The sequence below is a fragment of the Mustela nigripes genome, chromosome 1 (assembly GCF_022355385.1).
Source record: "Mustela nigripes isolate SB6536 chromosome 1, MUSNIG.SB6536, whole genome shotgun sequence".
Classification (NCBI taxonomy): domain Eukaryota; kingdom Metazoa; phylum Chordata; class Mammalia; order Carnivora; family Mustelidae; genus Mustela; species Mustela nigripes.
The window spans coordinates 80,953,845-80,969,716 of NC_081557.1; the positions used below are offsets into that span (position 1 = coordinate 80,953,845).

The window sequence follows — 15,872 nt, forward strand, 5'->3', positions numbered from 1 at the left end:
AAACCATTTTAGACACCTCTTCCCTGATGCCCTCCCTTTCTCTATCCTGATTCCAAACCCAGTAAAGTCCACTGTGGTCCCGATCCCTCTGAATAATTACTAGTTTCACAGGTCGGTCGCCACCCACCTGACGGGGTACTCTTTTCTCATTTTATTTTGGAATGGACATGTTCGTGACTTATCTTGGCATCTCCGTTGCCCCAGTGCTCCATTCCTACGCTCAACATTTAACTGCTAGAGCGGACACAGCGCTTGGCACTCCCGCCTCTCCTGAAGGGACCTGGATTCGGCTGGCCCGTGGAATGCTCTCTGAGGTTAAATCTGCTGAGTGACTTCCATTTTGCTTTTGGTGACGGTGCTGACCCTCACTAACCAGCTCGCACTTGTGCCGGCAGCCCAGTAGCTGGTGAACAACAGGTGACGTCAGAGGCAAAGGCACAACGCTCGTCCCATGGGCAGCGGGCGGAGCTGGCAGGGATGTCAATTCCTTAACTGTCTGACTCATGAAGAGATCGCTGATAACTGATTTCAACAATGCCTCTGCCACTCGGGAGACATTGATTTCGATGATGATGATTGACGAGGAAGGAGGTGGGTGGCGGACTTGCCCGAAATCAGCCGGGGAGGGACAGGCATGGGAACTCGGCCCAGAGTTTCTAACTCCCAGATCTGGTTCTTTCCGAGATCAGTTCCCCGGGAGGTTACCATATTATTTTCTTCTTTCTTTCTTTTTTTTTCCCCCACTAGATTTTATTTATTTATTTGTCAGAGAGAGGGGGAGAGAGAGCAAGAGTATACACGTGCAAGTGCGCACACAAGCAGGCAGAGAGGCAGGCAGAAGAGAAGCAGGCTCCCCGCTGTGAAAAGAGCCCCATGCGGGGCTCAACCCCAGGACCCCAAGATCACAACCTTAGCAGAAGGCAAACGCTTGACCCATTGAGCCACCCAGCTGCCCCTCAGCCATCATCTTCATGTACCGTAGCATTCTGGAGGTTTTGGAACGGCATATTTCACCAAATCCCATTTATCCTTCAACTTTTCCTTACACCCTTCTCAAATACCCAACCCCTGAACACTTCTGCTTCATATACCTACAAGAATTGTAATTCACCATCACATGCTCCCTGGCTGCTTTCTGGACCTTGACTCTCCAATGGGGTCACAAATGCCATGAAGGCAGGCTTACATCTTATTTCATTACTTCCTATCGTGCCTAGGATAAGGCACGGTTCACAAGAGATGTGAAGACACACGAGTGGAGTCATTCAGGATATGTGTGTTTGTACTGACATCTTGGCCTCTCTTTGCAAGCTCTCCGGGAGCCGTGCCGCCTCCCCCTGAACATCCTTCCCTGGCAGGCTCAGGTCCCCCCAGAGGAAATGATGAGATTTGCCCAGGAATTCCCTTCCAGGAATATAATAAATGCCACCTGGCTGGCTTTTTTTCCTGTTAAGAATTAATTTACAATGTATTTCTTTTTCTCAGATGACAGCAAGGACTAATGTTTTCAGAAAAAAATTATTGGACAAAAGCACAAAATTGAGAAAATGTCTCTGTATCTAGTAGCTATTAAAAATATCTATTGACTCACCTGTTTTCCTGAAAACTAGGGGCCACAGAAGGACCTCAGTTTTAGTAACTGTAAAAAAACCCATCATATTCTAGCTCTTGAACACCAGGAAAGATGGCTTGTGGCCAGATGGGTTAGTAAATTAGAGTGTCGTCCAAGCAGGTCTGGACTACCTGGTTTGCACCAGAGGAGAAAGGGCCAGAAAATTTCAGTGAGGGTGTGAGGAAGGCCCAGGTCACAGGCCATGGTTGTACCTGGTTTCTCCCGAAAACAGGCTGCTTCCCACCCTCTCGTCCCAGCTCACCTCTTATCTCTGGGCTTTGACCTTTTCCCTTGTGGTTTACAGAACTGGCAATGAAACATGCAACCACTTTGGAAAATCCAGATTTAACAGATTTTTCATAGTTGCTCTTTTTTAAGAAAAAGTGAACTATGATGAAGCTGAATCCTTCAAAATATGGAGATGTCTATTTGGTGTTTTTGTTTGTTTGTTTTTTAGCAAGGGGCGTTTATGATAATAGGTCCATTTAGAAACCAAAGATGGACTGCTCCATTAGCAAGGTAATAAAACAACCTTAGGGAAACCACCAGGGGAACCTGGGAGCTTGCGATCACATGAATCCCCAGCCCTGTCACAGACCTCTGCACTCAGGACGCGGGGAGAGCCTCGACTTCTGCATTTGTACCTGCAATCCAGGTTCCTCTGATCCCCACTAAAGCCTGACAATGCCTACATTCTAGCCCATGTAGCCCAGGAACAAATGTGCCCTATATGTAATCATAAACAAAGAGTCCTGACTTCTAATCTTAGCTCCTGGTGGGAGGGGGAAGGAAGTTCTTAGAAAAGGCCAGCAGGTGGGGTGAAAACTAGCAACTGAGAAGCTTGTGAGCTTTCTTTTATTTCTAAGGAAACTGTGGAAAAGAATATCCTTCTGGTCAGGAAATCCAGGTCAGGAGGAATGGCTTATCTGACCATGCCAATGGCCTCCCTCCCAGCCAGCATCATAAAAGGCCTTCCACTCTCCAACACCCAAGCCATCAGTGGTCCCTCCTGTCTTCTTCCCAGCCCTGTGGTAAGAATTTTCCCCATCATGGTGGGCACGCAGTGAGACTCCCTCTCTTCCTTACCATTTTCTTCCACTTCATTCTGCGGTTCTGATACCAAGTCTTCACCTGCAGTTGAGTGAGTCCCAGAGACTGGGCCAAGTCCAACCTGGAAGGCACGAGATGCAAAGGAAGGATGAGGAAGGAGGAAAGGGGCAGAAGGGATGGGGTCCCGCAGACTAGCTCCAGGCACCGATATCAGAGTGCGGACGTCCCCCATTGAAGCAGTTCTTCCCCAAAGAGCTTTACTTTCCTTCCAAGTATCTCATGGATGAAACTCTGGGAACCTGAGAAATGGATGCCTACAACCCAAGGGCACCTGGGGCCATCATCCTGGAAACATCCACTGTCTGCTCTGGACCCGAAAAGGATTTCTCAGCCTTGATTATAAAGTTCTCTTTCTGACCTGACAGAGTCTTTATGTGGATCCCATATAAAATGAGGACGCTGTCCCCAAATCCAAACTGGAAAGGAAAAGTAAAGACCCGTCATTCTTGTCAAAATCCTCATCAACCCAGATGCAGCACAAGCCCTCCTCCTGCAGGGGGGCCTTCCCACCCCCACGACACCTCCCACAGCTTTTCCCCTCTGGACCTTCCCACCAGTCAGCTATCACCTGGGGGGCTCCACGTTGTCAAGGGTTCCCTGTTTCCCACAAGTACTTTCTGCCTCCCCGATTTAACAGCAAGGGCCTCTTTTCTGTCCACAGATGTGCCTATCAGGTTCTCAGTCCAGACCAAGGGCTCAAAAATACTTTCTGATAGACAGATTCATTCATCGTAACTGCCCTGAACTGTTAAAATTTCGGTTCCAGAAGAAACATTCAATCTGTAACCCCTCCTGCTTCCCATTCGATCGATAACCGTGGTTCTGCATTTCTCTGTAGCCTTCTGTGAAGCCCTGAAGGTCAAAGCCATTCCTGGGAAGTGTGAAGTTCGGAGCTATTTCCAAAGATCCAGCAACCCTTTCCAGGGAACTGCGGTGGGATCCCAGCCTCTAGCTCAGACCCCAACAACCCATGCTGTCTTATTTATTCCTTTCTACGATGCTATGAAGTAGGTATAATTATTCCCATTTTACGGATGAGAGATCTGAAATTTGGAAAGATTAGAATCTCTCGGTAACCACGGTCAAATCCTGTCTGCTGCCTGTTTTTGTAAATCAAGTTTTTATTGGCATATGGACACTCATTTGTCTGCCTATGTCCATGGCTGCTTTCCTGGTCCAGGCTTGGAGGCGAGCCGCTGTGACAGAGACTGAAATGACTTTCTTTCTGGTCCCATACAAGAAAAATTTTGCTAGCCCCGGGCGATGATCCTAGAGTGAGAGGTGCAGCTAGGATGTGAACCTACTTACGTCTGGCTTGTCTGCCTCCTCCTGTATGGGGCTCTCCTCCACCCACCATATTTTTACACAAGTTCGATTTGTCCAAGGGAAGCTCCTGCTCAAAGCTTTTGAAGAGAAAATGCAAACAACCCAACTGGAGTATATCAAATGCGAAAGAGAGCCAGGCTTCCAAACTCAATCCTCAAGACTACAACTATGGACCAATGTTGAAAAAAACCCCAGGTCTACTACCTGAGCACCAACAGGAAGGACCCCTCCTTGAGCCAACATGAGCAGTCTCCCTGTAACCTCTAGAGTGACAGCCTGGGCCAAGCACCCTTGCTATAGGGAGGATGGTCACCACTTTCAAAGTCCAAGGTTTCTGAAGATTACAGTCTGTGGCTCTGAGGTTCCTCCTGTTACACAAACCTTCCCACCCACAAGCCTGAGCCATGGGGATGCCCAAGAATGTGTTCTCGGCCACACTTTCTTTCCCCAACGTCTGACCGTGAGCAAGACCAGCAGGTATTGGCAATGAAGGTTCCAGGTGCCACTTGCTGCACTGCAGCTGCCAGCTCCCCTGCTCTGACCAGAGGGCACGATTGCAATCTCCAATAATAAAAACAGTCTTCCTTCCCCCAGAACCTCAGAACCTGTCTCACATTGGCAATTCACATATCTCCAGTTGTCCCAGGGAAAGGTGACTGGAAGCTAATAGTTTTATTGAAAGTGATTAACAGACTGAAGCTAGTAAATTCCCCGTGCTGAGAGCACTCAGCCCTCCCCATTAATGAAGCATTGCTTCCCAAGCAGCCGTTCATTAGGAACCAAAACTCCAGGGGGCTGTCCCACAGGCTTCTGGTCTCCCAGGCTCCCACCGCGCCTGGCAGCCCAGTTCACCTGAGGCCATCAGGTGCATGAGTCAATGGCAGGCTCAGTTCACGGCTCTGCATTAGCAAGTGGTGTTAGCTCACTTGGGAAAAATGCACCCCTGACTCACTCTGGCTACAGAAAGGCGCTTCACTGTCATCGGCTTTCTCTCATTACCTGCCACCGTTACAAATTCTCACTTCCCTGCGTATTCGCTTAAATGGGGTCACCTAGGAAACTGGAGAAACAAACAAAAGGGAAGAGGGAGAAAGCTGTGGGAGGAGGGAGTGCTCATGGCTCTGGTCACGTAGGGAGGTGAGGAACACGGGAGAGGGCGGGTGAAGGCGGCAGCTCCCATGCCAGCCAGATGGTGTCCTTCTCCCCAGGCAAGTGAATCAGTCCTGCGTAGGTCACCTGAGAGGTGCCTGGGCAGGTATTAGGAAGTCCCAGGAGCTTGATGAGGAACGAACAGTTCTGTTAAAACGTTCTCTGACTTCCAGAAAATAAGCCTAACATTTTACCCATGCTTGTTGAAGCCCTTTGGGTGTTACTACCATACAAGTCATAAACAATGGTGCCCACCTCCACTGGATGCCCAGCTCCCCGAGGCCCTCCTTTACCTTCTGGGGCCACCAAAACACCTGCTGATAACTGGGCATACCTTCTGTCACTCCCCGATTCACAGCCGCGTCTCCACTGTCTGGCCAAAGCCTCCTTCAGAGGCTCACGTCCCAACAGGACTCCCACTTTCCCCCACCAAACCCTCTTTGTCCGCTGCCTTGCAACTTCGGTTGTGGTATCCCTGTCTATGCAGTGACCCAAACCAGGAGGCACAGGCTTCCCAGCTCTCTCTTCCCTTCCTCACGCCGGTGTCAAGCCTGTCCATGCCACCTTCAAAACTGTTCTTCAATCTATTCCCTTTCCTCGGTGTCCACTGTCACCACCTTAATTCAGGTCTTCAGGGACTATCCCTGGGTTTCCTCCCACTCCCCTGCTCCATCGCTTCCATCTCAGATCAGACACCGAGGGTGCCACCAGGGCGAGGAGTCTAAAAGGTAAATCTAGCCACATCCCTCCCCACTCTTAGAGGCTGCCAATGAAAATGAAGTCAGCATTCTTTGGCCAGACACATGAGCCTTCCACCTCCGGCCTCCTCCCCTGCTGCACTCCCATTTGCACTGTTGGGAACCTGCAGTTCCCTCAGCATGCCCAGTGAGCTGTACCTCAGTGCCCCTGTGGGCCATTCCCTCTGGGACATAAGAGTCAAAGCTCTTCTGAAATGTTGCCTCCTCTGAGATGCCTTCCTGAACCCCATCTCACACATACTCAACAATGTCTCTGGGCTCCTCCAGCCCTTGGTAACATACCGGCACCAGGACCCGTGCCTTGGGTTGTGGGTACTTGCTGTCCTGCCCTCCCCTAGCATCTCCTGCACAGCATAACTCTTTGCTCCTACTTTCTGGATGCACAGGCTTGGACACCATGCCCGGCCCCCAGCAGACGCCCAGCACCCAGCTGATAAGGGCTTGATTAAGTGAAATCAGTAGCCAGATGCTCTTTAGTGAGGGATTTGTACACCCCTTTTTCACTTAAATTTGCGTCAAACAGCTAACTAGCTTAAGAGATGCATGAAAGTTTCCTTCCCTTTCTCTTCAATAGGACTGGGATCAAACCTAATACAGACAAGGAAATGAGCAAAAAGAACAGAAAAAGGACCTGGAAAATCCTCCTAGTAAACAGGATCACATATTAGCTCAGCCCTCTCCAAAGCCCCAGAGTGAGTTTGAAAGAATAAGTTAAGACATACATTCTTGCATATTCTGCAGTTAAGATACTAAAATTAAAGAAAGGAGGTGAGATATGAAGGTCTTTGAGTAAATCAGGGGTCACAGTCCCCTCACCTGGATTTCAAAAGGGTTTAAAGAAAGAGCCCACATCTGGGTCCTGCTCCTCTCTTAGCCAAGTGGTTCTGACTTAATATCCATTAAATCTACTCCAACATCTAGCAGCTCCTGAACCAAATCCATCCAGGCCTTCCCAGTTAAGGGCCAGGCCTGCAGCCTGAGTCAGCTGGGGAATTGCAGAAGCCCGAGAAGGTCCCGGGTCCCCATCCCACAGCTAACCCGTCACTGCGGCTAAGCCTACATGTAAGTGGCTTTAAAAACCAAACCTGTTTGCTAGCTCAGAGCCTGGGCAACCTATTCACTAAACTTGACTTTGATTCTCACACTGGAGTAGTTAAGTTAAATATGGGGATACAGCTGGGGCTTAAGGAAGATGAGCACCAGTGGGCTGGGTGCTGTCGAACAGGCTGTGACATGCACCAAGGGTGAGACTCCTGCCATCGTGTAGAATCTCTCTCTAAAACGGTCCTTGCCCCTCTCTCTAAATGAGTCCCTGTGGCTCTCCATCCCGGCCTGAGAGCAAAAGGTGTCACCCCTTCCCGAAGGCCTTCCCTGTGGACAGTCCCTTCCCCGGGTTCTCACCTGTCCGGGGTGGACAAGTACTTCTGCTTCTGGAACTTCTTCTCCAGGCCCATGAGCTGCAGCTCGGTGAAGATGGTACGGCTCCGGCGGGGCTTCTTCTGCCTCGGCGTGGGCTGCTCCGTCTCTGACTCGCTACTGCCAAGAGCCTCACCCCCTGGGGCCTCGTTGGACGAGGCCTCGGAGACCGGGTGGCAGGACAAGGCCTGGGCAGCTCCCGGGGGGGCGGGGACCAGGTGGGAGATGACCGCGGGCTGCCGGGTGATCACGGAGAGGAGAGGGTATGCCCGAAGGGAAGCGGGGCCTGGAAGACAAACAGGGCGCCAGGTCATGAAAGGAGCCGGAGTGGAAGAGAGCCAGGGCCCCTCAGAGGACCACTCGCCCACTTTCGTCTGACGGGTGGGGCCTCCTGATCATAAGGAGGTAGAATGGAAGAAAGGGAAGAGGACCTAGAACCGCTTGGGGGGAGGCAGGTGAGCGTTGCTCAGTCTGGGGTGTGAGAACATTCAAGTTCCTCGCGGCTAAGAGGAGACTCCTGCAATTCGTCTGGTTTTGAGCGGGCATGTCCCCGCCTCCTCTCCTTGAAACCCCTAAATTCTGGTTTCAAAGATATGGGTCAATGGTCTGAGCAGATGAAATAAAAAAGCTCAAAAAGTTATCAGAAAAAGATATAAACATGTAAGGAAGGATACAGAATAGCTTTGTAATATACAAACTGCCTGAAAACCCCCTGGGTGTTTATAAAAATACATAGTCGAAATTATGAATGAATTCCTCCTGAGAGGTCTCTAGACATTGAATCATGACATTTTTCAGAGCTGGAAGGAAGCTTAAAGGTGATTTAATTCAACTTTTTCATTTCAGAGACAAGACTGAGTGAAAGGCTAAGTGACTTGCCCAAGATCACAGAGCCAGGAGCAAGAAAATCCAGCAGTCAAACCACGTTCTTCTGGCTTACTGTCCAGAGGTCTTATCACATCAGGAATCACAGGGATACACCAATCACCAGAGGGGAGGTACAAACAGAAACAGACTTTAACTCACATGAAAACTTAGATCCATTCTGACCTGCTGCCTCCAGCACTGTGTGAAGGAGAACTGTCGGGTTGGGTGAGGGCTTGGTTGAGGAAAGAGAGCTGGGGTTGAGCAGCCGACATCTGCTGTGGGCATTTGCGGGGGTGTATGGTGGCATGGAGGCCAGTTATGTGCCACTCCTGCCTTAGGAATTTCTAGGCAGAAGTACCATTCCACCAAGAATCTGTTATGTCTTTAAAGTTCAAGTACAAGAGCTCTTCTTTTTCATTATTCGATAGGATTGTGCTTAAAACATGCTAAGTCATTTTATCTTACTGGGCCTCAGTCTTGCCATCCAAATAGCGAGTAAAAGCAAGTAATTTTAAGGAATTCTTCAAGCCCTAATATGATGCCATAAAAGTGCCTCTCATCCCAAGCCCATCTTGACACCTGATAAAAGGGGTTGCCATTTGGGACTCAGGCAGCTCACTAACAGGGCAAAGGCAAGCCTGTGAGCTAACCAACGATCCCACTAGCTCTGGATTAAAACCAACCCAAGTCACAGAAATACCCGGTGCTACTTGGGCTGTACTTCCCTCCCCTGGGTTGGCATCTGTCTTCGTAGTCATGCCTGTGCTTCTGTTTTGGGCCCCAGTCATAGTTATTAAAATAGATAACTTCTCTTGTTCTTTGGGTCTTTCTCTTAAGGCCCAGTACAAACCACAGACTTGTTAAATAGTAAATCACCAATGTCTATGTCTTCCATTAACTCTCCAGCCAATGCCAACATTGTGTGTTGTGGATTCTTTCTCAGGGGGGGAAAAATCATCCAGGAATGAGTTACAGCAAGAAAATGAGGATCCCTGGGCCTGTGGTTTTGGATCTCCCAGGACACATTATGAAATATGTCTTCTCGTGAAAACAGTATCTGAAAGTTTCTTTACAGGTACAACATAGTTCTCATCTTGAATCATTTTATTCCTTTAATTCTGACATTTCTTTTTAAAAGGAACTATCTTTATGAAACAGGCTAACTTAGAATCCAGAAGCTTAGGAGCTTACCAATGTAGGAAGTGGCTGGTTATCTACCGGCCTGTAAGATTTTCAATCACCAGAGTTTAGGCTTTCTCTTTCTACTCCCCGCTGGAGTAAAACTTTTTTCCCCCAACATTAAAAAATATTTGGGATGTGGGGTAATACCTGGTGTTGGCCAGGATATGGGGAAATGGGCCCTCATATATTGTTGGCGAGATTGTAAACCAGTATAGTGTTTTAGAAAGACAAACTAAGCAATACCTCTCAAGTACTGATCCAGGCGGTTCTATAATTTGAGACCAATTTTCCCATATGCACAAAGATTTAGGGACAAGCATATTCACTGCAGCCTTGATTATAATAAGGAAACAGGGAAAATAACCCACATATCAACAGGAAAATGATTAAATAAATTATATATCTATAGTATGAACTACAATGTAAGCACTAAAAAGACCTATATAAATACATAGATTACATGAAAAAATAAACTAAAATGGAAAAAAATTCTAAAGTAAATTACTGAGCGAAAATAAAGGTATGGAACAGTTTGCATTTCATTAAAAAAAAAAAAAGCCTGGATGTGTGTCTGCATTCATAAATGCATTGTTTTTAAACCCAGGAAGTTAGTCACCAAGCTATTAACAGTGATTGGCTCCAGAGAAGGCGTGGGAGTGAAGCAGGGCGAAAAGTACTGTACATGTATGACTCTAATCCTGTATTTAATCCTGCCATAAATGTTTACTGAGCATCTACTATGGGCTGTACTCTGTTCTAGAAGTTGGGGATAGAGCTGTGACCCACATCAAGTCCCACCTTCAGGAAGCTTACATTTCAGTCGGGAAGGTAGACAGCAAACAAACAAATATATGATGCCAGGTAGTGATACATTCTCTGAAGAAAAACACAGCAGACTGTGAAGATGAGGGAGGGAAGGAGGGGGCAGGTATTTCCGAGAGGGGAGGCAAGGCAAGGCAAGGCAAGGAACAGATAACAGTTCTGGCAAATGGGTGACTCAGGGCAGAGGAGAACATTGGGAAGGGCACCCCCGGGGCAGAGAACCAGCTCAAGCAAAGCCCTAAAGTGGGAATGGGCTTGTGTTCAAAGAGTAGCAAAAAGGCAGAGTGAACCATGTGGGGGCGGGGGGAGGGGGAAATAAAGGTTCCAAGAAATAAAAATTTGGAGAAATAGGCTGTAGCCAGATCACATACGGTCTTGAAGGCCAGGGCAAAGATTTTCTTCAGAATGTGATAAAAGCATTAGCGAGATCTGAGCTGGAGAAGGACATGATGTGCTTTCTGTCCTGAAGAGCCCCATGGCTGCTGTGCGGGGGCCTGACTGCAGCAGTGAGTGTGGAAGCAGAGGAGTAAGCTGGGAGGCAAGGCCACCTTCTAGACCAGGCACCACTGTGGCGGGAGCCAGACAGGGAGCAGCTGCATCATGAGAGGGGGGTCCGCTCAGCGTGTGCTTTACAGTGAGGGGTGGAAGAGTCTACGGATGTTGAGTGTCATGTCCAAGCTACTGAGAGCTGCCATCTCAGGTCTGGATTTCTGGCCTTGGCATATACAGGAATGACGGTGCCATTTGCTACGGAGGGAAAGATGGGGCAAAGAAGAGACCAAGATTTCTGTTTTATTTTTTTTTAAGGATTTTACTTATTTATTTGGAGAGAGAGTTCAAGAGAGCACAAGTAGAGGGAGGGGCAGAGGAAGAGGGAGAAGCAGGCTCCCCGCTGAGCAAGGAGCCCAACATGAGACTTGATTCCAGGACCCTGGGATCGTGACCTGAGCCAAAGGCAGATGCTTGACCAACTGAGCCACCCAGGGGCCCCAAGATTTCTGTGTCAGACAAGTTGCTGTTACACATGGTAGATGTTCTGAAGAGGCAGCTACCCACACTGGTCTGGAGTTTGGAGAAGAGTTTAGGCTGGAGACACAGCCTTGACTCTTGGGAGCACATGTGGTGCGGAGAACCACAGGATTAAACGACATCACCTAGAGAGCTAGTAAAATAAAGCAATAAAGAGATCCAAAGATGGAGCCCTGGGGTATGCCAACATCTGAGGTCATAAAAACGGAGAGAAGCCCATCAAAAGGACCAAGGAAAGGGAACCAAAAAGCAATAGGAAACCACTCTGCCATGTATCCCAATTTCTAGATGATTCTTCTGTCTTACAGCTGACCTTTGAGCAATAGGGGGTTAGGGCACTGACACAGCAGTTGAAAATCCATGTATAAATTCTGACTCTACAAAAACATAACTGCTAATAGCTTTCCAGTGATCAGGGGCCTTACCAATAAACAGTGAACACATATTTGTTATGTTATTGTATTTCAGTATACTGTATTCTTACAGTGAAGTAAGCTAGAGAAAAGAAATGTTATTAAGAAAACTGTAAGAAAAAGGAAATACATTTGCAGTATTGTACTCTATTTATTGAAAAAAATCTGTAGCTAAGTGGACCATGCAGTTGAAATTCATATTATTCAAAGGTCACCTGTATTTAGATTTTACGTTAAGCATGTATTATTTTTCTAATTCAAAAAAGGAAAAGTTAGACTAAACAAACTTCAGTTTTGTTCTCATTGTTAAGTTTTAGTATACATCCAATTTGTCAAAAAAAGAATTTTCGTGCTCATAAATGGTTAAAATTTCTTCTAAAATCTCGGCCAAACAAACAAAAACCCTCAACAACCTAGAAATCCCAGCAATGGAGTATAAATTATGTTTGGTTTTATGACACTGTTAGTAAAACAAATATTGTGTGTTCTGAGCAAAGGGGACTCTCTCTCAGCCACCCCTGAGCCAGTGGGTCTAAGGAATTTTCTCCTTTCATGATAGATGATGTTTGAGTTCTCATGCTAGACAGAATCACATTCTTTCTTTTAAAATAAAAACTGTATAATATGGAGAAATTATGGTCTTTAACAAGCGGTCCTGGAATGACTCGATATCCATATGCAAAAAAAAAAAAAAAAAAGTAACCTAGAACTCATAACTTAATTTAAAAACTAAAAATGGATCATAGATCCAAGTAAATACGAACTTATAAAACTTTTAGAAGAAAACATAGGAGAAAAATCTTTGTGACTTTGGGTTAGGCAGGGAGTTCTTAGCTATATCACCCAAAGAATATCACAGTAAGGAAAAAGGTCAAATGCTGGTCTCCATCAAAAATAACAATTTTTACTTGGCAGAAGATACTACCAAGAGAACAGAAATATAAGCTACAGACTGGAGAAAATATTTGTAAATCATACACCTGACAAATGATTTGTATCCAGAATATACTAAAACAAACAAACAAAAAAAAACTTCTCAAATTTTAGCAATTTAAAAAATCACTCCATAAGAAAATGAACACTTTTATTTAAAAGATTCTATTTATTTATTTATTTGTCAGAGAGAGAAAGGGAAAGCATAAGCAGGAGGAACAGCAGGCTCTCCACCAAGCAAGGAGCCCAGTGTGGGACTCGATCCCAGGATCTTGGGATCATGACCTGAGCCAAAGGCAGATGCTGAACTGACTGAGCCACCCAGGCTTCCCTGAACAAAGATTTTAAGCAGATACTTCACCAAAGTGGATACACAGACAGTATATAAGTACATGGAAAGCTGCTTAGCATGATTAGCCATTAAGGAAATGTATATTAAAACTATGACAAAGGGCAACTGGGTGACTCAGTTGGTTAAGCGGCTGGCTCTTGATGTGGGCTCAGGTCATGATCTCAGGGTCCTGGGATCAAGCCCCGGTTGGGGCTCCACACTCAGTGTGAAGTCTGCTTGGGATTCTCTCTCTCTCTCCTTTTGCCCCTCCCCTCACATAAAAGCCCAGGTCCAAATGTTTATAGTGGCATTATTAGTCATTATCAGAAATGAAACAGTCCAACAGCCCACCACTGGGATGGAGGGACAAACTGTGGGACATCCATCCAATGGAATCATGGAATACTATTCAGGAATAATAAGGGAAGAAAGTGTTGATACACACAGCATCAAGGACAAATTTCAAATGCATTACACTAAGTGAAGGAAGCCAAGACTCCAAAGCTATGGAAATCCATTTACAAGACATTCTGGAGAAGGCAAAACTTGAGATGGAGAAGACACCTAGAAATCAGTGGCTTCCAGAGAATAAGGGCAGAGGAAGACTTTGACTATAAGGAGGCAATATAAGACAATTGGGGGTGACAAGGAATATCATTATTATTGAAGTGCAGTTAACATACAATGTGACATCAGTATCAGGTGTACAACAGAGTGATTGGGCTACTTTTCACCTTACACTATGCTCACCACAAGTGTAGTTACCATCCGGTGATGAGGCTGGTTTGTATCTTGACTGTGGCTCTGGGTTAGACAATTTGACGCATTTGTCAGAACTTGTAACTGTATACTAAAATAGTGAACTTTTACTGAATATAAGATAAAAAAAATTTTAAACCCCCCCAAAAGGTAAATAAGTACTTTGATTGCTATTTTGTTTTGGGGTGCTTTTTTAAAAAAAGATTTTATTTATTTATTTGACAGAGAGAGATCACAAGTAGGCGGAGAGGCAGGCAGAGAGAGGAAGGGAAGCAGGGTCCCTGCTGAGCAGAGAGCCGGATGGGGGGCTCAATCCCAGGACCCTGAGATCATGACCTGAGCCGAAGGCAGAGGCTTAACTCACTGAGCCACCCAGGTGCCCCAAGTTTTGGGGTGCTTAAACACATTTTTTTAAAAAAATTTGAGCATAGTTGAAACAGTGTTACATGAGTTTCAGGCGTACAACATGGTGATTCAAAACACATTATGCTAGCTTGTAGTGTTGTCACCGTGCAATGCTATGACAGTTCCATGGACTGTATTCCCTATGCTGTGCCTTTTATTCCCATGACTTATTCCTTCCATAACTAAAAGCCTGTACCTCCCACACTCTCCCCTCTGGCAACCAAAGGTTTGTTCTCTGGATTTATAGATCTGATTCTGCAATTTGTTTGTTTGCACATTTGCTTTAAGGTCTTTCTTTCTTTCTTCCTTTTTTTTTTTTTGTTCAACATATAAGTGCAACTACATGGTATTTGTCTTTCTCATTCTGACTTATTTCACTTAGAGTAATACCTTCTAGGTCCATTTATGCTGTCTCGAATAGCAAGATCCCACTCTTTTTTTTTTTTTAAGATTTTTATTTATTTATTTGACAGAGATCACAAGTAGGCAGAGAAGCAGGCAGAGAGAAAGAGGAAGCAGGTTCCCTGCTGAGCAGAGAGCCCAATGCGGGGCTCAATCCCAGAACCCTGGGATCATGACCTGAGCTGAAGGCAGAGGTTTTAACCCACTGAGCCACCCAGGCGCCCCAATCCCACTCTTTTAAGGCTGAGTAATACTCCATTGCATGTGTGTCTGTCTGTCTGCATCTGTGTATATATATGTCACAATTTCTTTCAACAGGGAAATGCTAGAATCAAAAAGACAAGAAATAACAAATGGTGGCAAGGATGTGGGAAAAGGGAACCCTTGTGCACTATGCTGGAGGTGTCAACCCATATAGCCACTGTGGAAAACAGGATGGAGGGTCCCCCCAAAAATTAAAAATAGAACTTCCCATATATGACCCAATAATTCCATTACCGGGCATTTACTCAAAGAAAATGAAAATGCTCTTTCATTTTAATTATAAAAGTAACACAATCTGTTATAAAAGAAATTTAAAACATTTCGGAACTATATAAAGTTGAAGTCTCCTCTCACCACTGTCAACCCTGGGCCTTAGAGCTTAACTTCTGTCACTATCCCCACGTATTAGCAGAAACATACAGATGCTCCAAATCTAATCTCTTGAGACCTGTAGTTCCCAAGTGTTCATTTGGGGAAGTATAAATGCGTCACTTTTTTTCTCTAAAGGGGTAGCCAACAATGTCAACACCATCTACTGACCAGTCTAGTGACTTCAATGCTACCTTTAAGATTCACTAAGTTCCCAAAGAAATGAGACTGGGAATTTTTGTTCATTCTGGGAATTCTTGGGAGTCTGCTAGGGACTTCTAGTCACCAGAGTTCTGAGACTCTCCTGCTCTCTAGAAAAGCAGCACTACCCTTCCCCCAAGGGCTGCCTTCTGGGGAGGTGATCGTCCACTGCTACATTAAGGTGGTGGGTGTGAGGGACGATGGGAGACGGGGAGACAAGGGTTAGGAAATCAGAGAAAGGGGTACATTTCTAGAGACTGCTGTGAGTCTGCAACTTTGGGGAGAGGAATGGCTATTAGAGAAGATTTCTGAAAACCATTTAGGGTGTATACTTTGTATAATCCATGAATATACCCTTTCAGAAGATCTAAAGAACGTCATGCTCCAGGCTTCTGTAGCCAGATTTTTATTGTCTTTGAATATGATTCTGAATATACACTGGGTCATATGGGGCCCTAAAAATGATTAGGATAGGTACTGGATTCTTCTAACCTACTGAACTAATATACAAGCTGACCACTCCA

The 15,872-nt window shown here is 45.9% G+C and overlaps 1 protein-coding gene across 1 annotated transcript in view; it reads right to left on the reverse strand.

The window, feature by feature from the left end:
• The window catches only part of BARX2 (BARX homeobox 2), a 69,012-nt gene that overhangs the window by 7,310 nt on the left and 45,830 nt on the right, over positions 1-15,872 (reverse strand). The window contains exons 2-3 of the mRNA XM_059392038.1: positions 7,357-7,657; positions 2,699-2,783 (exon numbers count right to left, since the gene is read on the reverse strand). Of these exons, the coding sequence (XP_059248021.1) occupies positions 2,699-2,783; positions 7,357-7,657 (386 nt within the window). The remainder of the gene's footprint in view (positions 1-2,698; positions 2,784-7,356; positions 7,658-15,872) is intronic.